The 25637-nt window shown below is 50.3% G+C and overlaps 4 protein-coding genes across 5 annotated transcripts; 3 read left to right on the top strand and 1 right to left on the bottom strand.

Annotated features, from left to right (window-relative positions):
• The first annotated feature begins 6015 nt into the window (after positions 1-6015).
• LOC127760077 (uncharacterized) lies at positions 6016-9029 on the top strand. 2 transcript variants are annotated; one of them, XM_052284285.1, is made up of 3 exons: positions 6016-7452; positions 7561-8439; positions 8526-9029. In XM_052284285.1, the coding sequence occupies exons 1-3, from the start codon at positions 6319-6321 to the stop codon at positions 8562-8564; spliced, it is 2052 nt and encodes a 683-aa protein (XP_052140245.1). In that variant the 5' UTR covers positions 6016-6318; the 3' UTR covers positions 8565-9029. The 2 variants fall into 2 exon arrangements, with proteins under 2 accessions (XP_052140245.1, XP_052140247.1); XM_052284287.1 differs by having other exon boundaries at positions 7564-8439.
• Positions 9030-15815: 6786 nt separating this feature from the next.
• LOC127786172 (uncharacterized) lies at positions 15816-17125 on the top strand. The gene is made up of 2 exons (XM_052277735.1): positions 15816-16614; positions 16695-17125. Exons 1-2 carry the CDS (start codon positions 15901-15903, stop codon positions 16785-16787), a joined length of 807 nt encoding a protein of 268 aa, XP_052133695.1. The 5' UTR covers positions 15816-15900; the 3' UTR covers positions 16788-17125.
• LOC127784359 (tubby-like F-box protein 2) lies at positions 17019-20498 on the bottom strand. The gene is made up of 5 exons (XM_052311958.1): positions 19542-20498; positions 18976-19063; positions 18328-18457; positions 17617-18191; positions 17019-17454 (listed from the first exon to the last, which is right to left on the bottom strand). The coding sequence occupies exons 1-4, from the start codon at positions 19881-19883 to the stop codon at positions 17645-17647; spliced, it is 1107 nt and encodes a 368-aa protein (XP_052167918.1). The 5' UTR covers positions 19884-20498; the 3' UTR covers positions 17019-17454; positions 17617-17644.
• A 2847-nt stretch (positions 20499-23345) lies between these two features.
• Positions 23346-24400, top strand: LOC127785207 (protein DOG1-like 1). The gene has a single exon (XM_052312970.1). It carries the CDS (start codon positions 23346-23348, stop codon positions 24228-24230), a length of 885 nt encoding a protein of 294 aa, XP_052168930.1. The 3' UTR covers positions 24231-24400.
• The last annotated feature ends 1237 nt before the right edge of the window (positions 24401-25637 follow it).

Raw genomic sequence — 25637 nt, forward strand, 5'->3', positions numbered from 1 at the left:
AGCGCAGGAAGGCAGCTAGGGCATGGGAAGAACTTGGACTAGGGTTGTTGGAATTGGAAGAGGGACCTTGGGCAAGCTATACATAGGTGGAGGAGAGGGAGAACAGGCTAGAAACGGGATTTGACGATAGGAAACTAGGCTTAATCTTGAGTTTGTTAGGATAAGAACGAACCAAATTCACAGGATTTAACACGAATATTGATAGGGTTTTCTTGGTGGGGGAAAGGATATGAGATCGAGAGGAATCTATTTCTGCAAATAATTTGGAAGGAGAGGCGGCACTACAGTGCATAGGCACGAACAGGAGATCGGCTGGAGAAGGAAGAATGCAGGGGAGGCAAAGTAGACTTTAGGTACTACAAGGCACTAACATTGGGGCCCATGTGCTGCCTCAGCTAGTCAAGGGGTTAAGGATGCCATGTCGGACGAAACTGTCTCTCAAACCATCCGAAGAGTTGATTTGCAATGGTTTTATGAGTTGGAGGACGGGCTATACCCAATTTTGCGGTTGAGGGATCCAATTCAACCAGGGCATAAATTGAGGGAGACATAGTAGACTTATTCCATGGGCTGATACAATGCATCATGGATCATGTCATCTGTTTCCTTGCACGCACGCACTCATGCTCTATTCATATAAGACATAGATTGGCATGTCTTAAGATAGTGAAAACACCTTTATGTCGACACTGTATCGCTTTTCACTGAGAGAATATGAAACACACACGTCTCGAGTCAGGGACTTAAACCCGAATAGGCAGGTTCAAGTACAAGAAATCTGAATGGGCATGTTCCTGTCACTTTTAAATGACATTGTACAACGCAAAATTGGTTAGTGATTTAGTAATGAATTTGTTGTCTGATACAATTAGGGCTTGTTTAATTCGTGAAAAGAAAATTTTTGGGTGTCATATCAGATGTTTGATCGGATGTCGGAAAGGCTTTTTGGACACGAATAAAAAAAATAATTTCATAACTCGTCTGTAAACCATGAGACGAATCTTTTAAGCCTAATTAATTCATCATTAGTACATGTGGGTTACTGTAGCATTTATGGCTAATCATGAACTAATTAGGCTCAAAAGATTCGTCTCTCGATTTCCTCCATAACTATATAATTAGTTTTTTTATTTATCTATATTTAATGTTTCATACATATATCAAAGATTCGATGTAATATTTTTGGGAAAAAAATTTAGGGACTAAACGGGGCCTAAACAACATTGGGTCGAGGAAGTAGTACTACAGACTACTACATTGGGTCGAGGAAGTAGTATTTGCTAAGTTGGCACATGCGGCGTCTGCAAACAAAAGTTAGGAAAAAAAAAGGAAAATGAAATACTTATTTCGTGACAAGGAAGAGTCTATGACCCTTTTAATTGCAGCATGATCACAGGCTGGAGAGATCTAGAGCCCCAGCAGTCGCCGGGCCTCATATTGCTTCGAACCTAAGAGACAGGGGTATCATAAAACTTTCTTCCTCGAGATCAGGGAACACGAACAGTACCTGATAATCAAGGCAAAAAACGAAGCATGTCGACCAATTTCTTTTCCCTCTCGTGAAACTCGAGCAAACTCCTTGTAGAAAGACTACGTTTTGTACAACGACCGTGATGTAGCGTACACGATGACTTCAAAAGAGGAGAGTTCACACGCACGGATCGACGGATCGGTTTCGCCCCGGTGAAATACACGGTGACTTGAGGATAAAAATACAGGGTGACTTGAACTCGGGGGAGGAGTTCACACTTCGCATGCACGGATCGGTTTCGCCCGGTCCGTGCTCCTTGAGAAAAGCAGAGTAAATTCTCTCTCTCTCTCCGTGTGGTACCAGTAGTACCGGTGCACCACTAGGCAGACTAGGCGCAGAGCTGTTCATTCCCATGACAACTCACAGACGTACGTACCCGACGGTGGGGCAACCGAAACTACCGGACACTGCTGAAGAAGAACCCAGACCTGGCAGTAGAACAGAAGACGGAGGCGTCCGGCGCTGCGACGAGAGGTGGAACGGACAGTGGGTGGGCTCACGGGGCGGGGGCGGGACGCCGGGACGGGAACGGGATGCATGCGTGGTGGTGGACGGCGCCCGGCGGCCGGGACCGCGTGGCCCGACAGGTTTAACGAGCGAACGAATGGTTGCCGGTTGATTCAAGCGCACGATACCTCGGTCGGTCGATCTCCTCATGGTCCTTCTCCCGTCCCGTGCGCGCGGGCGTACAGCGTACGTACGTGCCGAATCGATCGGCTCACACAGTCACACCGTCACACATGGGCGAGACAGCGGTGACCCGCGGGGCACTCATGCAAGGTGTGCCTGGTCCTTTTCCTGCCGGGCTAGCTTGCTGCAATTGCAATGCCGCTCGAGTGAACCGCCGGGCATGAACACAGGTGACGCGTGTTGACGATCGGTTTCGATAGATGTGTGTCGACAAATTTCCTCCTCGAAATTTATCGATTTTTTTAACCGTTGGATTAACCTCCGGATACGTGATTCTGTTTGTTTGACGTTCGCAGGCGACAGATGCAACGTGCAATTGGCCAATGGCTCATGCTTTGGCGGCAGATTCAGGAGGCAACGATCTTGCGGGCTTGTTCTCAACAGAGTGATTGAATAATAACTCCACCTTAACACGTGTGAGAGACAGATCCCACATACTTTGCTCCGTGCGAGCAGCGTGTTAGTATTATCGTTGCGTGCTAACGCGATTTTTTCAAAATTACATCCCGTTATAGCGTAGTTACACGTATATTATACTGTAATTATATATCATATACCGTATCGTTCAAAAAAATATCATATACAATATAATTACACTATAATTATATTTTAAAAAAATAATTTATCGGTAAATATATAGACAGTCTCGGTATTAATATGCTGCAAGCCTCCAACTGTGCAACCGATGGATGAGGGAGAGATGCATTTGGTTTCTCTTTTTTTTTTTAAGTCAACTACTGGTTATTAGTCAACAGCCTATTGAACGCACCACTTTTCATCTGGTTGCTTAGGCCGGAGTCGTCGACGATGCAAGCGATCGATCCACAACGCCTCGTCTTGTCCAGCGCGATTTTCATTTTTCAAACGAACCACATGCACCTTGATGTACAACGTAATGGACTAATGGGCATTTCTAAATTCTGATTCTTTATTAATTTCTCCACCCCTAGCTCGGTAGTGTCGTCGATCGATCGCCACAAAATTCATCGCGCTCGTCACCCTTGGTCCTCAATCCTCACTCCATGCTGTCAATGAAAGGGGTTTTGCTCTGAAGTGACCTGCACGTGCTGATGAAAATGACGAAGATGACATTGTATCTACTCATACTAGGCGATAACGAAAAATGTTGCGACGCAGTACCTACCAGCGTATAGTTAGGCCGTTGTAGGTTAGAAACAGTGCCATGACAGCCATTTTCCTGATGCGGCGGACAGTCCTACATGGCGTATCGAGTTGAGTTTTGACAAGTAGTACAATATCTGTTATAGAATTATTGTTGTTCCAGGTTATTTGTAAAATTTAAGGTTTACGAGAAATGATTATTGTATCCCTATTAAATAGTATCTGGATGAGAGTGAAAAGGTAGTTAGAGACATGACCGAGAAAAATTTAAATTAGAAATAATTGACGTGACAAAAAATGCTTCAAAGTTAACAAGCATTTTTGAACAAAATTTAAATTCTATTTTGTATCGGAGGGAGTAATCCCAAACAGAACAAGCAGTTTTGTCTTCCTATGGTTTGAAGTAACAGTCTTACATGCAGTAGCCAAGTAACTCACCATGTCAATACTTTTTCTTCCTCACACTGACGCGGTAACTCATCACCACTATCATAGAATATATCACCATGTGCGTCCAGGGCCAGAGACTATAAAACCAACAAAAACCGGTCGTTCCCTAAAAAAAAAAGAAGAAAAACCGGTCGTTTTTCTGCCAAATTTTGATATTTCAACCCTGTTCGAACTGACAAACTACTCGGTACATCAGTTAAACTAAAAATAACATTGAATTTCAGTTTTTTATAAAACCTATTCAAATTTCATCGTTTATAGTCGGATATGAGTGTTTTTTTTTTTGAGAAAATAGAGAAAACCGCTAAGGAGTAATTCTGGTAATTGACATTATGAACCCCTATCACTGTTTTTTTTTCCTTCGGTTGTAGCTTCTTCGATGTAAAGACCAAGATTCTTTTCATTATCTTAAAAAATCAATGTTTTCTCCCTTGCACATGGTAAGTTTTTATTTTATAATTTTTTTAATGTTTAAGTTGTTGGAACTTAATAATTAATGTAGTTGGTTTGTCCATGTTGCGAAACTTTTTAAATGTTAGTAGAAATATTGATTCAGCGACGAAACACCGTTTTTTTATATTGATGAAACTAAACAAGGCATGATTTTAGCAGTAGAGCGACTATGCGTTTGCCTGACGGATTAGCAGTACACATCATCATTCTATGCTAGATTGATTTGAAATTTAAAGGCTAAATTAATTACAAACATGAATCAATCCACAACCAACAAACCAATTATTATCGGGTCGTACAATAATAGGCGATAGGAGATCCATGTAGGATTTTCTGCTGAGCTGGAGGGGAGAGGGCGCAAGCGGGCGACTAATTAGTCGCCCGGCTGTACGCATGGCTCGAGGACGTGGCCTACCCGTAGCAAGCGATGCACCCGTGCTACTCGCCGTTGCCTGCGTCGGAGCGTCCAAGTCCAGGGCCGCGCCACCATCGTCGCGCACGTCTGCGTCCGCCGCCGCTACCGCCTTTGTCCACTACGACCACCGCTACCCTCGTCCTTGTCAACCGTGCTCGTCGCCTCTGTATGCCGCTGCCGCCGACCTTGTCCATTGCAGCTGTCGCCGCCAACTTCGTCCGCCTCGGCCACGGCTGCCACCATCGTGTCGTTGCCCTTGCCCTCGTCGGTCGATGTTGCGGCTCTCGTCTACCGTAGCCATGGAGAGCAAGTAGAAGAGAGAGACCAAGAGAGCACAAAGCTTGGATTGAGTTCTGAGGCCTTGTGCTTATGAATTAGCTTGATGGTTTGCCCGGTTGCTTCACTTCTATCTTCCACCGTTCCGCGTGCAGAAGGCTAGCTCAACGCCGGTCGCCGGACGACGAGCTCGGCTCCGGTGACCCGTTTGCTCTATCCCCAGCTACACGGGCAGCGTGAGCCTGCACGATGAGCTGTTTATATTTTCTAATGGAGAAAATAGAATAACATCTTTCTCTAGAAAAATCAGATAGCTTAAGCGAAGTAGTAGCATACGTATGTGTATATATTGTTCTGTACTGATTCCTTCCATGTAGATGAGCAAATGTATAGTACAAAACGGATGTGTATATAGCCATAAATTTGTTCATCTTTTTGGCCATGGATGAGCTTGGATGCCTAGTTCCTGAGAAGCAATCGCCGGTGAGAACAGGGGATTAGGAGAGAGAGAGAGAGAGTGCGGATAGAAGGGAGATTAAAATAAAATTTCTTGTACAGTGTGGGCCATAGTAGTATAGCTTAATTATTGTGTTTACTGGCTATAATGTTACCTATAGCTGCGAATGATCAAAATTGGAGTAAGCAGACTATTGACCTTGCTCTTATAGTAAAGAGGATCCCAACCGAATCTAGTTCCTTGCTCCAACTGACCAAACAAAACGAGATCTAACCCAATTGACCAATTCACACGCAGGCATCCAAGATGGCAACCAGTTTCTGCCAACTCCGCCACCTGCCAAGCGTGAACGCGGATCTGGCCACGTCCATGTCCGTCGCAGTAATGCCACGGGCTTCGCACCGAGGCAGCTCAGCCCTGGCCCCCGTCCCCGTGCATGTTCCGGCAGCCACAGTGATGGTAGTAGTAGAAAAATACTCGTAGCTGCCCCCTGCCATGCTCGCATCAACTTTTTAGGCAGATCGCGCAGAAAGTCTACAATTTTTAGTCGTCACCCGCCCGCCCGCGCCCCCAGGTCACCGTCCCTCGTCGCACGCGTAGCAATAACATCGCACACTCACGCGGTCACGCGCGAGCACCGCCACCCCCCGCACCGCGCCCCGCCGAGTCACTCCGCACTCGCGCTCACACTCGCTATAGTGGAGTGGAGGAGGCGGCTGATCTGTTTGCCCCACGACCGCCGCGAGTAGAGCAAGTAAGCTCGCACCGCACCGAAACCGCAGTGCGTTCTCCTTTTCTAGTGTTCGCCCGCCGCCATCCACACGCCGTGCCGCAGATCCTATCTCCCGTCCGCGGCGGCCGAAGCAATCGGACGAATTCGTCCCCCCCTGCTTCGCCTCCTCTTCGCTGTGTAGTTTGTGAGCGATGCGAGCGGATCGTCTGATGGCGGAGGGGGGCAAGCGGATCGACCTGGGGGCGCCGCTCCGGTCGGTGCGCCACGCCGACGCGCTGCCCTACTACAAGGCCGACCTCAACTCCGGCCCCGTCCGCCACCCCGGCGCGGTGCCCTTCGTCTGGGAGCAGCGGCCCGGGCAGCCAAAGAGCGTCCGCACCCGCCGCGCGCCGCCGTCGCCCATGACCGCGTCCCATCCTCAGCCGCTGGAGCACGGCGTGGAGGATGAGATCGACGGGAGCCCATACCACGACGCCCTCGGGGAGCACTATGTGGGGATACTCCATGGCGTGGACGCGTCCCCCGCCTGTTCCCGGACTGGCGCTCCGGCGCCGGCGCCGGCGCGTGATGAGAAGAGGGCGCAGGTGGCGGAGGCGGCGGTGTTACAGGCGAAGAAGGAAGTGACGGAGAAGCAGGTGGTGTCCGTGGCGGCGGTACTGCGGAAGGGAGATGACGACGACGACGATGAGGAGAGGTTCTCGGACGCGCTCGACACGCTCTCCAGGACGGAGTCCTTCACCGTGAACTGCAGCGTCAGCGGCCTCAGCGGCATGCCAGAGCCCACCTCCCGTGCCGCCGCCGGCGCTGAGGCAGGCGTACGCGGCATCATGATGGATAGATTCCTCCCGGCTGCGCAGGCGGTGGCCATAGGCTCCCCGCAGTACACCTTCCGGAAGGCCGGGGCAGCCAGCGCCACGAGCAATTCTGGCCGCGAGCTTGCGCGTGCAGCTGGGTCTAACGCGAGTGGAAGCAGTGGCGATGATCCCGGGAGGAGGACGCCCGTCCAGCTCCCCTACCAGCATTTGCCTCCCAATTATTTGTCTTGCAGCTATCCCAGACGTGAGGAGCAGGAAGATGAAGACGACGACGATGACTATGATGTGCATAGCACCCGGGGTTTTGCCTCCAAGGGATGTGGCTTGCTCCCTAGTCTCTGTGTGAAGAGTTCATTGTTACTTCTGAATCCAATGCCTGCGATGAAGCGTGGCAAGCCGCGGGGGAATGGGAGAGTCCGGGAGTTCGCATCCAAAGGCAGGGGACGAGGGGCGCCGAGTCCGCTTGCCCGGAGCTCACAAAACAAGCATCTTGGGTGTGCTTCCAACGGGGTACTGATGCAGATACATGTTACACAGTCCATTTCATGAGTTCAGAATTTATGCTACTTGTTATTAGTGCTAGGGATGAGTAACATCTCACTGTATATTGTGTTGCAGCAGTCCTGGGAGGATGTATACAAGCACAAATTAGAGCAGAAGTATGTTCGTCCAGGAGAGGATGGGAGGAGCAAGCTGACAAGTGAATCAAACCAGCTGACGTTCTGGAGTGACTCGCAGGCGGGCAATGGGTCTTCACCATTCCATCATTCCGCAGGTGGTGGTATGTCTCCCTATTACAGGGATGTTGTCCTGTCATCATCGAGTAAGGCAGATGAGTCTTTTGGAACAGGGGTAAAAGAAGACAAAATGAGTAGTAGTAATGGTTCCAGCTCACTTGGAAGAGACCATGATCGTGGTTCATTGCTTGGATCAGACCGCAGTAGTTTAAAGGGGTCAAGCTCCATTAGCTCAGGGCTGGATAGACCAGTGCATGTAGAATCAATGGATCACCGTGGAGATATTGACTCAGAAACTAGCCACTCGGTTCTGTTACTGGATTCAAGGACATCACTGGATGCTGGTGGGTGTGGCTCTCAGCTTGGAGAACAGATTGTCGGGAAAAACCCTATTGGGAAAGGTGAAGATAATGATCCATTGACAGAAAGGGTCTCTGAAGTTACAGAATGCACGTTGTTAGCACCTTCTGAAAAGTTAAGATCAGTGAATTTGGATGATGGGAAAACTTCTGGTCATCTGGAAGATAGTAGTGTTTCCAAAAGGGATATGCCTTTGCAATCTCTACTCCCATTACCAGTCCCAAGATCACCTTCAGAATCTTGGCTTTCTCGCACTTTACCATCCGTAACAAGCAAACCACCAGTGCCATCTTTTCTTGGAATTCAATTGCAGTCGAAGAAACAAACTCCCTGGGCCTCAATTCAGCCAAAGGAGAATAATGTTAAACCTCCTAGGCCACGACAGATAAGATTTGCAGATGTAATACTTATTTTTCTTCTGTTTTGCTTATATTTCCAATTGTCACAGAGCCATTGCTGAACATTCATTTTGGCTGCTTGTTTTAGGTGGTAGAAAGGCCTAATTCATTGGATGCTGAGATATGATGTCTTCCCTCAAGACCAATATCTGTTCATAATGCCTTGAAGGACAGCACGGCCATGTATCTGCCAGCGCCCAAATTTTCCCTGGATGCCCCCCTCAGTTTGCTGTCGCAATCTTGGCTATTAGCAGCTTTTTTGTATACCAGTACATAGGTAATTGTCGTTGTGCATGCCATATTTGCGTACTCTGTGAACTCAAGGTAAGTTGGCGTTGGCTTAAATCTGTTGTAAATCACATATCTATACAGCATAGCTTCTGTTTGCTTCCTTACAGTCCATACATCATGTAGTACTCTTTAGTCCATAAAAGGTTGAGTTGATCATCAAATGTAATTGCATGTATCATAGAATAAAATGGCACAAGAAGTCAGGCTTCCATGCCTGATATTTGTCAGCTCAAATGTATATCCTCCCTGAGCTTTTTCTCATGTGATTCCAGTAATACTCTCATTTGTCTTGTCTGGTTCATGTACAGATTGCCATGCCATGATAGACAGCAGTTTTATTTGGTACATTGTTGCCGGAATGCCGGCTATTCTATTTGCCACGTTGCTCGTGACTCTTTCGCATTGATCATACTACTGTATCATTAGCATTTAGCAGGAAGCTTGAAAACCTGTCAAGCTTTCGAGGTGTTGTAGTAAGTGGTATCCTCGGATGAACGAAGCAACCTAGATGCTTGACACACGATCTGGACCAAGATGCCCTCTTGTTGAAAAGGGGGAACTACAGGTGGAAAGCACACCTGTTCACCAAAGTGATTCAAATGCTAATCATCGTCACTCATTTGGTCCTGACAGGGTGCATACTTGTGTATCTGATTTCAGGGATTAGAGTAGCCATGGCACTGGGCATAATATTAGATGGTAGTCATCTACTGCTCTGAATATGTGCGGTTCACCTTAGGACACTACTAGTGCTATTTTAGTTAGTGATAGATATTTTCTGCACTTCATCCTGACTGCACAGTAGACGGATGCAACGTGTTCTACTCGCTAATAATGGCACATCATGTTTTGCCATTTGCGATACTCTTATCATCCATTTAACAATCCTGTACAACTGGCCTTTTAGGAGATATTGCCAAGTGAGATGGCCTTTGGCAGTTCGGGAAGATCATGCTCCATTAGCAAGCCTACAATTTAAGTGTATTAAGTGAACTATTCTGAACTTCAGTTTACATGTCCAGACAAGTAGGAGTAGGTAAAATCATCAAAGTAATTTGAATTTCAATGTCCCTGCATGCTTATTTTTTCTTTCATAAACAGATATAAAGTTCAGTTCGGTTCGAACAGCTCTGAATCTCTGATATGCCCCAAACAATCTCTGATTTTTTGGGACGGAGGAAGTTGAAGCAGAAGAGAGTGAGCAGAAATGAGTAGTTGCCGCCAGGGGCACAAGCAAGCCTAGGGCTGCTTGGGTTGAGCCCTAGGCTTGCCTCCATAATCATGCTTAAATTCTCTTAATTCACCATGTAATTTTTCGAGGAAAATACTCCATTAGTTGAGCCCTACTTAGCCTTTGGCTTTGATAATTTCTTGCTCCGCCAACTGCAAAAAACGTTTTGGGAAGTAGTTTGAGAGAGTGATGTTTAGTCAGACAAACAAGTTAATTGCGAAAGGGCATGTAGCTTAGTGGTTATAAGAGTCTCAGTAGCACCTTAGATCCTAGGTTCGACTCTCCGTGGGAGCGAATTTTTCAGGATTTAACGGCGTTGTGCTTTGCGTGCGTGTGTTCATAGGGGTGAATTCTCAAAAAAAAAAAAACAAACTGTCGGAGAATGAACTCCTCCACCAGGGAACTGGGGGCAGCGGGTGAGATTCGAGGATTTGGTGAGCGAAACTGTGTGGTCTTGAGGGGGTTAGGCCCCTCCAAGACGATCAGACCAAAGAGGTTTATACAGGTTCGGGCCGCTATGAAGCGTAATATCCTACTCATGTGCATGATTGATTGAATGTACAACACTAGTGCTTGGGGTTGCGAGACCCAAGCGTCAGTTCACTCGAAAGTCCCCCCCTCCACCACTAGGCCTGGACCTCCTTTTATACCTCAAGGGATTACCACATGGGCCCAACAACCTAACCTAGCTCCGGTGGAGAAGTATTATAATCTTTGCATTAAATGCATGTCTTGTCTCTTGACTTGGGAAGCCAAGCACACGTCGTCTTGATGATGGGGCCCGTCAAATCTTGCCGCCTGACACGGGGGGTGCCCCTATTAGTCACCATTTAATGGGTGAAGACTTCTGGGCTCCTGTTACACCGGGAAACGGGAGCATTGCTTTGATCAGAGCAGGAGGACCGACTCCGGCTGGGATAAGAGGATGAGAACCTCTCACCATCACTATTTGATGGGACATGTCAGGCTGCACACCGCCTGACACACGAGCAGCGCACAGGCGCACTAGCGAGTCCCATTGGTCATTCGACCGGTCACATACCGGTTGAGTGCACTGCACGCCACATTAAATGCGGCGTGGCGCGACTGCTTGGGACGCCATAAATGCGGGTAGGTGGGCACCTGAAGGCGGACACCTAACCCACCGTACGTGGTGACCTAGAGAGGGGGTCGGGAGAGCCCGACCCCTAGTCACAGGAGGGGGCAGCCGCCGCCCGACCTCGGGCCCGATCCCCCCTCGAGGGGGGGGGGGGGGAGCCACGTGGCGCCTGGGGCGGCCTTCTCCCTCTAGTCTCGGCCAGGTAGTGGCCGCCACCCTACCTCGGGCCCGACCCCCCTCGGGGGAGGGCCACGTGGCATTGGAGGGAAGCCTCCTCCATCCAGTCTCTGGGAAGGAGTGGCCGCCGTTCTACCTCGGGCCTGCTTCCCTCCATCCAGTCTCTAGGAAGGAGTGGCCGCCGTTCTACCTCGGGCCTGACTCCCCTCGAGGGAGGGCCACGTGGCATCGAGGGACAGCCTCCTCCGACTAGTCTTTGAGGAAGGAGTGGCCGCCACCCCACCTCAGGCCTGACTCCCCTCGGGGGAGGGCCACGTGGCATCGGGGGGCAGCCTCCTCCGACTAGTCTTTGGGGAAGGAGTGGCCGCCACCCCACCTCGGGCTTGACTCCCCTCGGGGGAGGGCCACGTGGCATCGGGGGGCAACCTCCTCCCTCTAAACCTGATACCCCCGGGCCCATATCACCGACAGTAGCCCCCGGCGTTAGCCCTGACCAAAACTTTCCCCAGGTGGTCAGGGTTGATGCCACTTTCCTAGTCTGATGATATGTGGGCCCGATCTCTTATTCTTTCTTTGCTGGCACTAGGACCCATGCGCCTTTTTTGCCCCAGCCTGAGGGTGACTCGCTAGCCCGTATCTTAGGCTGTGAACTTATTTTCTGTATATATTCAGCAAACGTTGTTATATTCTCTCGGGCCCGTGACCTTACGCCGCGTACCTCGCTTGCCCCTGCCATTTGTTAACCTCTGTTCATGTTCTACTTCATCTATTCAAACGATTATTTTCGTGAGTGTGAGGACTGAACTTTCCATAGCCAGCAATCTTCACCCACGATCAAGCTAAGCTGGGCACCGTAGCCAGCCGGCGGGGCCAAAGCCAGCCGCTACGGAAGAGCTAGCATAGGGGACCCCGGGCGTCGACGGTACCCAAAGCTCGACACAAGGCTAGGATAGAGCTAGGAATCGTAGCCCCCGCACTTTAAGCAAAGAATCGTTTGAATGGATGAAGCGAATACAAACTTTTTGTTACCAAGGAAGGCAAGCCGGCGCGCGACACATAGGTACCGCGGGACCGCGAGGAAGAGATGGGCGAGACATAAATATAAGCAACAATAATTTTATGCAAACGATTATCTTCGCGCGAGTGTGAGGATTGAACTTTCTATAGCCAGCAATCTTCGCCTGCGATCAAGTGAAGCTGAGCGTCGTAACCAGCCGACGGGGCCAAAGCCAGCCGCTACGGAAGAGCTAGCACAGGGGGCCCCGGGCGTCAACGGTACCCAGAGCTCGACGCAGGGCTAGGATAGAGCTAGGAATCGTAGCCCCCACACTTATAGCAAAGAATTGCTTGTATGAATGAAGCAAACACAAACCTTTAGCTCGAAGAGGGCCCCCCACCATGGGTTCCGAACCATCTTGGGAAGCCTGTGACCACTTAGCAAACGAGGTCAGGTTTCCACGAGCCTGTGTCCCCATGCTACACATTCTGTTTGCTCTTTTCTTTCGGTGGCCTCCTTCCAATCTCTTTTCCTTCTACATGGACGATTACTTTCGTATGAGTGTGAGAGCCGAAAACTCTAGAGCCAGCAATTCCCGTCCACAGTTGAGCCAGGCCAGGTACCGTAGCCAGCCGGCGGGACCAAAGCCAGCCGTTACGGAAGAGCCAGCACAGGGTGTCCCGGGCGTCGACGGCACCCGGGGCTCAACTTAAGGCTAGTATAAGGCTAGAAAACTTAGCCCCCACACTTAGCGAAGAATCGTTTATGTAGATGGGAGAGAGGTTGGGCTCTTACCACCGAGGGAGCAAACAAATGCGCAACACGCGGGCGTCGCAGGGCCATGAAAATAGAATGGGGGAAATAAATATAAGATTTCAAGCTAATGAATTGAAAAATTGAAAATACTTGAAGCTTGAAAGGACGATCAGTTGAGCCGGGCCGGGCACTGTAGCCAGCCGGCGGGACCAAAGCCAGCCGCTACAGAAGAGCTAGCATAGGGAGTCCCAGGCTTCGACGGCACTCGGAGCTCAAAATTGCAGGAGTCCTCCCAGGAGTGAACCGAGGCGGTAGCAGGTTCATGGGCCAACCCCGTGCTTGGCCCCTAAGGGTCATGAGGAAGACGTTCACCATGACTCGGTCGCCACCCCCCGCCGCCTCTATGATCGCCGTGCAGATCTGGAGGGACTCCGAGGGGTCGGCGCCATCGTCGTACTTCTCGGTGAGGCAAGGCTGGAGCTTTGGGGGCCCTCGGACATTCCGAAGACTCGCCACAAAGACCTGGTAGCCAAGCTTATCTAGTGGGGATGTGGGGGGCCTTGCCCCCTGCCTAGGGTGGCGCGACACTCCTGAGGATGCTGCGCCTTCCCCCGTAGCGACGGTGCGACACTCACCACGCCAGCGCTCGAAAGAACCTCAAAAATGACGAACACGCCCCCTACCTGGCACGCCAGATGTCGGAGAATGAACTCCTCCACCAGGGAACCGTGAGGCCCCCCTTTGTGAGTTCGGCCGAGGGCAGCGGGTGAGATTCGAGGATTTGGTGCGCGAAACTGTGTGGTCTTGAGGGGGTTAGGCCCCTCCAAGACGATCAGACCAAAGAGGTTTATACAGGTTCGGGCCGCTATAAAGCGTAATACCCTACTCCTGTGCATGATTAATTGAATGTAGAACACCAGTGCTTGGGGTTGCGAGACCCAAGCGCCAGTTCGCTCGGAAGTTCCCCCCCTCCATCACTAGGCCTGGACCTCCTTTTATACCTCAAGGGGTTACCACATGGGCCCAACAACCTAACCTAGCTCCGGTGGAGAAGTATTATAATCTTTGCATTAAATACATGTCTTGTCTCTTGACTTGGGAAGCCAAGCACACGTCGTCTTGATGATGGGGCCTGTCAAATCTTGCCGCCTGACACGGGGGGTGCCCCTGTCAGTCACCATTTAATGGGTGAAGACTTCTGGGCTCCTATTACACCGGGAAATGGGAGCCTTACTTTGACCAGAGCGGGAGGACCGACTCCGGCTGGGATAAGAGGATGAGAACCTCTCACCATCACTATTTGATGGGACATGTCAGGCTGCACGCCGCCTGACACACGAGCAGCGCACAGGCGCACTAGCCAGTCCCATCGGTCATTTGACCGGTCACAGACCGGTTGAGTGCACTGCACGCCACATTAAATGCGGTGTGGCGCAACCGCTCGGGACGCCATAAATGCGGGTAGGTGGGCACCTGAAGACGGACACCTAACCCACTGTACGTGGTGACCTAGAGAGGGGGTTGGGGGAGCCCGACCCCTAGTCACGGGAGGGGCGGCCGCCGCCCGACCTCGGGCCCGATCCGCCCTTGGGGGGGAGCCACGTGGCGCCTGGGGCGGCCTTCTCCCTCTAGTCTCGGCCAGGGAGTGGCCGCTGCCCTACCTCGGGCACGACCCCCCTCGGGGGAGGGCCACGTGGCATTGGAGAGCAGCCTCCTCCATCCAGTCTCTGGGAAGGAGTGGCCGCCGTCCTACCTCAGGCCTGACTCCCCTCGGTTGAGGGCCACGTGGCATCGGGGGGCAGCCTCCTCCCTCTAAACCTGATACCCCGGGCTCATATCACCGACACAAACAAACAGGTTAATTATGATAAAATATTAAAGGAACCAAGCTATTTTTAAAATAAAAAATCGAACGGGATATAGAAAATAGGGTTAGAATTTTCAACGGTATGGCTTGTGCATTGAAACATGTTTGCTAGAAATGATATAGTGCAACATATGAATGCCTAATGATGAAATGGTATACTGGCAAATCTGGCATAATAACATATGAAATAGCCTATTATGTGACATTTTTCTTTAACTTTGAACTTCCTTTTTTTTTAAAAGAGAAAAGCAACGTGAACATCTCCTCCATCTATAATTAGAGAGAACGCAACTGAACCGAAAATCGTAGTTGGTGGTGTAAGTGCAACAAGGGATGGCATTGGTATAATATTAATGGACTATGGACAAAAATAATAATGAATTATGAGACACAATGGAGCAGTATGTGTGAATCTTGTCGAGTTCAAACATAAAAAGAAATAAAAAAAATACAATTACAAGTCATTTTCAATGTAACTAACAATAGATGATAATGCAAGTGTTTGAAATGGTGAATGTATCAACGCCCATCCAATGATCTATGGTGAGATTTACCTAAATTCATGTTGTCAAGGACGCAATGATGTTGATTTTCTGCTGTTGCTAGCCTTTTCTACACATTGCACCATTGGAACTCAGTGCTGCCATATTATTACCCGTTGTTCTTTTGTCGCACGGTCGTGCCTTTCGTTTTTCGATGTTCAATCTATATAGTTTCGAGTAAAGTTTCTTTATTAGGTGAGCTCATGTGCCACCGTTTAGTTGTTGCATAGCCAAGCAAAATGTGTATCCTAAATGACGTGACAGGGCGTGCATACGCAGGAGTTGACACATCCGTTCTGTCACGTTTCAAGAACAGAACATCTGATAGCTCCACAACATCGAAGCAGTGACACTGTCACGAACTCGACCACGCTCTCCACGCTTCGCTCGATTTGGTCCCCCATGGGAAAAAGGCTGAGGCCCAGGTTGTCCACTTGGCCCGTAAGGCGTAAGCCGCGACACCCGCAGCCGCAGGCGGCAGGCGGCATCGCGGCGCGACGGCCATGGAGCCCGAGCCCCACCGCGTCGACGCCTCCCTCGCTCCAAACCCTAGCCGCCGCCAGTCACTCCTCCGGCCGGGCAAGTCGACGGCCTTCAAGCGCGAGGAGCGCCGCAAGCGCAAGGAGCGAAAGCAGCAGGAGCGCCTCGCCCTCGAGCTCGAGCGGTGGGAGCCCCTCGGCGCCCCGCCCCGCCCCGCCGCAGCTGCGGCCTCCCCATCCCGCGCCGCGCTACCGGACACGCCGTGGGTGTGCGACCCGCCCCCGGAACCCGAGCCCTCCGCGGCCTGGGGCTGTGGCTGGGGCCCGCCGGCGGCGGAACCCCCTCGGGAGCCGCCGGTGCCGGCGGCCGTGTCCCCGCAGGCCGCCGCCGTGGAGGCTTGCCGCGCCTTCTTCGGTGAGCACGTCGACCACGACGACGGCGACGACGAGGATGAGGAAGAGGAGGAAGGCAATGTGGCCCGGTTCTTCCAGGAGCTACTGGAGAAGGACGCGGGCCTGAGGGGGTTCTACGAGGCGGAGCGGGAGAAGGGCCGGTTCCTGTGCCTCGTGTGCGAGGGGATCGGCGCCAGGGCGGGCAAGAGGTTCGCCGGCTGCGCGGCGCTCGTGCAGCACGCCGGATCGGTCGCCCGGGCCGGGAGGAGGATGGCGCACCGGGCGTTCGCGGACGCCGTCGGCCGGCTGCTGGGCTGGAGCGCCGGCCGGACCAGGGCTTTGCAGGTAAACATGTCTTCCGCGCCAGTGTTTAGTGTTAACCATATCGCATTGCTGAATGTTTGTTTCTGTTATACGAGATGCAGACGGATTCTGACAATGCTGGCATGTGCGATGAAGATATTCACTGCGAGGATGTTCCGCAAAGCGCAGAAATGGGGATGTGTCCTCATCAGTGATCGGTGTACAAGGACCCAGTAGCCTATTTAACAGCTAATTTCCCTCCGGAAGAGAGTCGTCTTTTGTTCAGAAAGCTTTGCTAATCTGAAGGTCGTTTTTCTTTTGTCAGAAAGTTTTGGTTCTCTGAACGTTCTATGCTGCGAATTGGGAAGATTAACTATTTGAACCCCATGACGTGTATAAGTGTATTGGCACTAAAAGGAAATGGCTTCTTGATGAGTCGATATCCATTAGGCACAAACTATATATCTGTCATTGGCGAAAAGGAAATGTTCCACTCTACAGTCTATAGAATGCCACTCAGAAGATTGTAGTAACAGTCTTATCGCACCTAAAGATTCTGCAGTCATACATGACTACACTGAGGACTGCAGATTTACAAGTCTTCCTCATCCTGGATACATATACAGATTTAATAGGATCCCAAACACACAAGCACAACGTTGCATTATGACATGATAATACGGCAACACCTCACATATAGAATTACACTTTCGGCCTGTTTCACTTTGAAAACCCTTTATCCCATCTTTTCACTCTGGACTACTCAAACTATTCTTTTCAGCACATCAACGATCTTGACCGCATTAGCTCCAAAGTGCTGATGAACTCCCGTAACCATGCACAAGCTATATCTCTTGTCGGAGGAGTTGTTAGACGACATGGCTAGAGACGAGAACAAAATGGTCAGAATGGGCAACAAAGACTGTAATGTAGGATGTTAGCCTCATTTTAGACATCCTCCTAGCCAGTATTATAAATAAATTCTGTTACTGGTAACGAAAACAATAAAATCATACTACAACAATAATAAGTGCATGGAGCTACCTATTCACAAGCAAGCTTTGTGCCAAAGTTAAGCAAGCTTTGTGCCAAAGTTGGAGAGGCAGATAGCAAATGCCTGGAATGCCGACAGAGGCTGCCGGTAGTCCATTGTAAAAACGTCATCGTCAATTTTTCCAAACTGCAGTACTACTGTCTCATCCGACGGCTCCCCTGGTTCGACTGGAGCAATAAGCTGGAAGTTCTTCACAGATGCAACCATAACCCGGCCGTGAAAATTCAAGCACCAGCACTGAAGATGCTCATGCCAACTTGGTACTTTACTGTTCAGAACCAATGAACTAGGGATGCTATTGCTAAGTCGTTTTCCGTCTTGTGGATCTACTGCAGTACCCTTGAGGACGGGACACTGAACACTGCAGCTCATTCTTCTTGGACCTCTTGGTCTGAGTAAACTGTATTTATAGGATACCTCTCCAACTTCTACATCACCCGTGGAAACCAGTGGGCATCTGTGTTTGTTTCCAAACCAGCGACCGGATCTGCTGCTGAACGCCTTAGCACCTTCATATGGTGGTTGCCAATCACGAATGGTGAACTTTGTTCCCGTGAAATTAGACCTAAATACAAAAATTGCGAAGTCATTATTAGCATCGTGGAATTCCAAGGAAAATTGTTATCAATTTATTTGCAATATAAAACTGACCAAAAAAATTGAGAATAGAAGTTACTGAATTACTAGCGGCTAGGCCTCACTTTAGATTTCCAACGCATGACTGGCTTCCATGGAAGAGACCATCAGAGTTAATGGTGATGGCATATTCCTTATGCAACCCACGCCTGCACCTCCGAGCCGCCAACAGAAATTTCCCATCATCTGTTAGTTCTGCTAGAACAGGAAAACCACCCATAAAGAAATTGGACGTGAAAAAAAGATAATACAGTTTACACAACAATGCATGTCAATTTATTCAAGCGTCAGAACAAAATGTCCATTTGTAACTATCTCACCATGATGGCCATTGTAAAGCATAAACATGCAGGTATGAAACTCCTCCCTGAAACGGTCGATAACACTAAAAGGTTGTTAAAGCAGAGTCTTCGTAACCCTCACTGTATTTCAGTTCAGTCTAAAAGCCTCAGGGAATAGAAAGTTTCCTTGTCATTCTTATTCGAACACAAATAACCTTCAGCATAGATGCATGACACCTTCGCCAATGATCACAGTAAAGAAAATAAAACATTACATCCTTTCTTCTGAAACAAGATCTACTAACATTTTCTTTTCAAAAATTATAACCATTGTGGCATCATTTGTCAAAGATAGAGCAAAAACATGGCCAAGAGTTAATATTTTCTGCATAGTGTTTAAGTAAGAGATAACAAAACTGCATGCAGGCTTACCTTGTGTTAATCCAAGATATAGGAAAAAGGTAGAGTTTTTCTTGTTCCTCTTGATGAAACACTGCATTGGTGCGTCCCTTGTTCCAGGCTGCAGCGATAGCATTGGTATAAATATACATCTTATCAGAATAGCAACAATAGTTTCCCAAACTGAACATAGCAAACAACTAAATAAATAGATATTAAAAAGAAAGACCGTATGCACTTTACATTTGAATGATGAAAGATTGAGGTTTTAACCGATCCTCTGATAAATTGGAACACACAAGCTGGAAGCTGCTTTACTCATGCTGTCCAGAGAAACTGACCTTTTGCTCCCCAAGGTACAGAGTAAAAAAATTCTTAGATTATTTGAGAATTAATAGACAACCATCCAATTACTCATATTGAGTTATAGTAGAACTAATGCATTAGGGATTTAGGATCCATTGGATGGGGTCAATGGGAGAAGCATGGATTCCCGAGTTCAGGAATCAAAAGTAACGGACCATTGTCTATGCATCCACCAAGTTTAACGAGACGGCAATCCAATACAGGTTGAAGTTAGGGTATTGATCGGTCGTCACCTGCTTCAATGAGGAGGGGAACGTGATCTTCCCGGACTCGAGCGGCGGCTGCACGACGGCGACGGCGACGTCGCGCCACCGGCGGCAGACGCTGGCGCAGGCCACCACGTCGCGCCGGGGCGGCCACCTCTCTGAGCCGGCCTCCACGCGCCGCAGGATATCTGCCAGAAGGTCGGGCACCAACGCCGACCACCTCTCCTCGCCTGCCCCCTCCTCCCCCGCCAACGGCGACAATTCCGACGAGACGTCTGGGGAGACCCTCGCATTGGTGCGGGCGGGACGCCGCGCGGGCCGCGAGGAAGGGGCGGAAGAGGAGGAGGAGGAGCGGCGCCACGGAACCATCGCGAATCGCCGGCGATCTCTTCCTAGAGACCTAGCTTCGCGGCAACGGCCCGCGGGAGATCGAATGCAACAGAAACAGAGTCGGTGCGAATAATCGGGGGACAAATAAAACCGAGTTCGTTAAAATAAAATAAAAATAAATCGCGCTGTACGTATAGATTCAATCTACTTCAACGAGTGGATTCGATGCTTCGTTTTGAAGTATAGATCAAAATCAAATCACCCGCTAACTGTTTGCTACTTAAGGTTTCTAGCTTAAATATTAGCACGTTTTATCATATTTTGGATATTTTGTGCCCATTTGAACTTGGCCCTTATTTAGTTCCAAACTTTTTTTTTCAAACTTCCAACTTTTTCATCACATCAAAACTTTTCTACACACATAAATTTCTAACTTTTCCATCACATCGTTCCAATTTCAACTAAACTTCCAATTTTAATGTGAACTAAACACACCCTCCTCTTTCTTCATTTATCATGTCATGTTGTAGATGGCAGGTGACCGTCTTATCCAATGAACAGTTTATATGAAAAATCTCCATGGTGATTCCTCCTATGTCCTAGAGTGGATTTTGAACTCTTGAAGTACCACTTGTTGTTTTTATGCCACTCAAATAATTAGGGTATTCTAGTGAATCGTACCTGTCAATCATCCCAGTTGTCCTGGACTAGACAAGTACGTAGAGATCTTCGTGGAACTGGGGAGGGAGTCTCAATCGATCTTTTCTAGGATTCCAACTCACGCCACGCACGAAGGCCCAGGAAGCGAAGGGAATGAGCTCGGCTGCTTCTCCTCCACACTTCTTTATTTCTCCGTGCACCCCAGCGTCGGTAGGGACCCAGAGAGCTGTCTTCGCTTTTGGCGTTCCTTCGTAGATCTACGGATTTCACCCAAAAGTTCTTTATTACTAACTAGAAAGAAAAACTTATCGCCTGCCTTGTTGTTTTTCCCGTTCAACCACCCTAACTTGTGACGTATAACGATGCAGGTATCTGGCCAGCATTGACCGTTCGAGTTGATGAGCGGAACCCAGACCCATGCCAAAAAAATTAAGAAGGTATATTAATATGTGATGTATCACTTCGCAAATATGCAAGTTTCACATAAAAAATAATTTGGACTGTAAATATACATGAATTAACTATAATTTATTTTATTTTTTTAGTTGCGAGATGTAGAAGTTAAATTGAATTTACATGTTTATTTAATTTATCATATATTAATACATTTTCTTAAAATTTTTTATAATTATTTGAGCAACATGTAAACAAGGATAGACATTTTCTTGAGAGTTCAGTTCCAGTCACACCCCTAGTTTTGCCGGGAAAGGACACTGTCCAATGAACCGTCACGTAGGTATAGGCGCGTGCCTATGGTTGGCGGGGCTCGCCGCGACAGCTGCTCGACCCTTCTACGAGGTCGAGGGCTCTCGCCTCTCGCTCTGTATCCTGATCTGGGCTGTCGCGCCGTGCGCCCCGGCGAGGTGCCAGCCGCGATTGATCAGAAAACGGCCAAGCCGCGCGCGCCATTGGAGTTTGGAGCTGGACCCGAGCGGCGCGCGCGCGTCCCCGGGCTGGGTTTTTGTTGGCACGACGGCGCGCGCGGCGCGATGCGCCCTCCGCGCGCGTGCACGCGGCGACGCGTGGCGGAGCCGGCGCGCGCGGCGCGACGACGCCCATGCCCATGCCACGGCGAGCGCCGGGGGCGGTATGTGCGGCACTCGAACGCTAAGACGCGAGCGTTTGCGTCGGTAACATCCTACTGCCCCTCCTGTGACTCCTGCGCGTGTGCGTACCACAATATTCCTCTCGAGTTTTTCCTAGGAATTATTAATTAATTATTCCTCTCGACTTGTTTGGATCCCTGGAGAAGTTGAGCCATTGCGAGTACCGTTCGATCGATTATATATCTTGCGTGGTTGTCCGATCTGTTCAGATCTCAGAACGTGCGATGAACGTACCATGTACGTGACTGCACCAGCCCCCGGCCGCCAACTCTACATGTGTGAATAGATTTCCCATGTCTATACGGCGTACTCTATCTACTTCTTCATTCAACAATTATTATATCATCATCACTATTTTTTTTCAGTGAAAGAAACTGCCGTGTCTAATAACCTCTCTATATATACTTCTTCCTTCGATAATTAGAGTAAGCTTCCGCAGGGCATATTTGCTGTTCTAATTTTCTTATAGGAAAGCTACTTTCTCGTTTAACGTAAACACATTTTCCGAACGGCTAAAAGTACATGTTCTGCGAAAACTTTACATATCAACGATTCTCTAAAAAAATACTAAACACTTCATTTATCAAACTTATAATAATTAATACTTAAAATCATTAGCCAATGAGCTATTTCGTTTGACTCAGCCATAGTAAAACAAACTCAGTGTTTTTCTTTTTATTTTCTTTCCCAGGCTATATAGACATAATGACATATGCCGGTTGATTTAATCCTATCTAAAACAATCATATTACACTACTGATTTCATAAACGGCATATATCTCGATTTCAAAACATGTCTTATTATAAAATCCCATACTACGTAACACAGTAATTTTGGACTTTTTTTATCAACATATAGTTTGGGTGACTGAAAAGATAAAATATTCACGCAGCTGAAATCTTGCAAATAGCTACATAGATACCCCGTAAATCCAAAAAAAAAAAGTACCATTGCGAATTGCAAAATACCGTTGCATGTGCATATATATCGGTCCGAATGCTCTCAACTGAATCTCCCCATCTCCAAAGGAGATAGAGAGAAAGCAAGCATGCGAACTAAGAAAAATAAACATACATAATCTAGCAAAATGTGCACACTATACGATCAGGAGAAAACTTAACCGGAGAAAGCGAGGAAACTTAAACCGGAGAAAGCCACGAGCCACGCAGTCTGCAAGCCAGGTGGAAGGCACTGACAGAAAAATAAAATACATAAAAGTGCGCACCTGATTGCATGAAACCCTCGCTCCATCACTCCTGCATTTGTTTATCTTCTCCGGTGCACGCTCAATTGCTCCTCTCTCCCGCGACAGTGAAGAAAAATCAACGAAAAGGGGAGCATAAGGAGAAAAAAGTCATCCGTTACCCTAGCGGCTAGTCGGCGTCATCCCTTTCACGCCGTCATTATCGGATAGAGATACATCCACGTAGGCTCCAGTTCGATCTACACGCACGCCACATCGATAGCTGGTTAACTCTCCCCCTCTGACGTGTAGAGGAGGTCGCCAGCATCAGCGTGCTCGGTGCTTCCCTCTCTGCTTTGCATATGCCACGAGAAACAAACAAAAACGGATGAGCTATATAGAAGGGTCACGATATGGAGACCGAGACAAAATCCAAGCGAACGAAACGGACCGGCTTGTGTATATGTAGTTAGTGGTAGCTAGCTTTGCTTACTCGTCAGTCGCTTGGCACACGGGCCGGGGCGGAGGGGGTGACCAGCTGCATGCAAGCGATGGGCGCGGCACGGCACGTCGCGTGCTACCAGCGGTGGATCGCCGGCCAGGAGGCGGGCCTCGGGGAGCTCGAGGCGTCGTCGGCCAATGCGGCCGCGGGCCGCGCCACCGACGGCGAGCTGAGGGCGGTGGTGGAGCGGTGCATGCGCGGGTACGCGGAGTACGTCTCCACCCGGCGCGCGCTGGCGCGGGAGGACGGCGCGGCGCTGTTCGCGCCGCCCTGGTGCACGTCCTTCGAGAACTCCGTGCTCTGGATCGGCGGGTGCCGGCCGTCGCTGACCATCCGGCTGCTGTACTCCCTCTCCGGCGAGGGCCTGGAGGAGCACATCGAGGAGTTCATCAGCGGCCGCGGCGCGCTCGGCGCCGCTAGGGGGATGGGCCTCCTCGGGATCACGGCCAGGCAGCTGGAACTCGTCAACGACCTCCACCGCCGGACGCTGCGCGACGAGGACGCGCTCTCGGATCGGCTGGCCACCTTGCAGGAGGACGTCGCCGACCGACCTCTGCTGCCGATCGTCCGGGAGCGCGCCACGGCCGCGGCCGCGGCACTGGGTGCAGGCGCCAGCTGCGACGGCTTGGCCACGCGCACGCGGCTCGTGGTCTCCACACCAGAAGGAGCCGTGGACCACGAGGTGGACGCGGCGATTGGGAGGTACAAGGCCGGGTTGGGCAGGCTGCTGGAGGAAGCCGACGAGCTTCGCATGTCGACGGCGCAGACGCTGGTGACGGAGATCCTGACTCCCCGGCAGGCGGTGGAGACGCTGGTGGCGGCCAAGCAACTGCACCTCACGGTACGCAGCTGGAGCCGACGTGGGGAGGCGGCGGTCACGCAGCCCGCGCGGTCGCCGGTCACCTTGCCGCCGGCCCCCTCTTCAAACCCGTGACAGGCTCGCCAACTCCCCTCACTATCTACCTTCGTAGTACTAGCTAGTATATATGCTCTATATTGCTGTGTACATAATATTATACCGTCGTGGCTCGTGTTCGTTAATCTGTACAAACAGCTGTACTCCAGCTTGGTTTGCTCTTGCTGATGCGCTCTCCCCAGCCTGGTTCATTTTGTCTTTACTGTTCTCTGTTCTTCCGTGCACCGCGCGGAGCTTATATATATAGATGATCGGTGCTCTTATTCTCCCGGGAAACGGACGGGCACTGATCGGATGGTGCCGTAGACGTCTCGTCTTTGTCCGGTTTTTACGGCAGAAATATGAGAGACACGGTCGCGCCGGCGCCGCGTTGGCTTTTTGGGAGGTCGGAGTGGTGCATATGCATGACGGTGGGCGGCTGGCCGGTGGCGTGGTCGATCGACACCGCGCTTCACCTTTTTTTCGCTTTGTAATTCGCATCGATATGTCCAGGCCGACGGTCTCCCATCTCTTTCCGTGACTTTGGTTTCCCGTCGCTTTTCTCACGGCGCGCCGAGCGAGGATAACTGCTGTACATGCATGCATGCATGCATGGTGGTGGGCGCGGCAGGGTCCGAATGGCCCGGCGTCCCTGGTGGCACAGTGGCGCTGCGCCTGCGCGTCAGTTTGGCAGCGTTCGGCGTGGCCGGCGCCTGGGCTAGGACGCTGGCGGGCGGGTGCTTGCATGCGGGACGCGTGTGCCCCGGCCGCCCGGGGGGAGCGTGGCTTGCGTAGTCGTGTGCTTGTTTAATAGTTGGCCCTGGCCACTAGGCAGTCGCGCCGCGCGGCGCGGCGCCAGGCGGCCCGGGGCACGGGCTGGCTGACCGCCGAGTGATGCCAGATTTGCTGTAGCCTTGTCATGTAGCCCTGCAAGCTCAGTCTGTAGCACTGTAAGTTATTAGGGCGTTCACAGTGCGTCCTTATGGTGTTCCGCCTCACCCCAAAAATCAAATATTTGTGGCCACGTTCTCAAACCGCTCGGCCTCCTCAAGACCGCGTGCCTAACTTTAGCCACAGGTTCCTTGTCAGTTTTACAGGTAGGCCCGTACTCGTGCGACATGTCATCCTACCGTCCCCCAACCCCACCTCGCTTCCACCGCCCGACGCTGCCGGATAGAGGAGAGCATCGCCGGAGAGGGCATGGCCCCGTGCGATGCCCCCACAAACCCCATGCAAGGGGGCAGTGGTCGTCACTGGCAAGGTCACCCGAGCTCAATGGGGCGGCGTCAGCGGCCTGGGAGAGATGAAGATAGGGAGAAGGGAGGAAGGAACCATTGTCGTCACCGCCGTCCGAGAGCGGATATGGCGAGCTCGACGGCACCGCCATCGTCATCCACCGGAAAGGAGAGGGGGACCCAGCACCGCCTCCTCCACCGCAGTGGCTCG

This window comes from Oryza glaberrima, chromosome 1, assembly GCF_000147395.1.
Source record: "Oryza glaberrima chromosome 1, OglaRS2, whole genome shotgun sequence".
Classification (NCBI taxonomy): domain Eukaryota; kingdom Viridiplantae; phylum Streptophyta; class Magnoliopsida; order Poales; family Poaceae; genus Oryza; species Oryza glaberrima.

Excerpts from the sequence above, each read along its gene's own strand:
- LOC127786172 (XM_052277735.1), top strand. The coding sequence starts at position 15,901 with ATGGAGCCCGAGCCCCACCGCGTCGACGCCTCCCTCGCTCCAAACCCT. Across the intron at positions 16,615-16,694 it reads GCCGGACCAGGGCTTTGCAG|ACGGATTCTGACAATGCTGG; the intron begins GTAAACATGTCT and ends TACGAGATGCAG.
- LOC127784359 (XM_052311958.1), bottom strand. The coding sequence starts at position 19,883 with ATGGTTCCGTGGCGCCGCTCCTCCTCCTCCTCTTCCGCCCCTTCCTCG. Across the intron at positions 18,458-18,975 it reads ATATCTTGGATTAACACAAG|AACTAACAGATGATGGGAAA; the intron begins GTAAGCCTGCAT and ends CTGTTCTAGCAG. Across the intron at positions 18,192-18,327 it reads TCATGCGTTGGAAATCTAAA|GTCTAATTTCACGGGAACAA; the intron begins GTGAGGCCTAGC and ends TTTTGTATTTAG.
- LOC127785207 (XM_052312970.1), top strand. The coding sequence starts at position 23,346 with ATGGGCGCGGCACGGCACGTCGCGTGCTACCAGCGGTGGATCGCCGGC.
- LOC127760077 (XM_052284285.1), top strand. The coding sequence starts at position 6,319 with ATGCGAGCGGATCGTCTGATGGCGGAGGGGGGCAAGCGGATCGACCTG. Across the intron at positions 7,453-7,560 it reads TTGGGTGTGCTTCCAACGGG|CAGTCCTGGGAGGATGTATA; the intron begins GTACTGATGCAG and ends ATTGTGTTGCAG. Across the intron at positions 8,440-8,525 it reads GACAGATAAGATTTGCAGAT|GTGGTAGAAAGGCCTAATTC; the intron begins GTAATACTTATT and ends TGCTTGTTTTAG.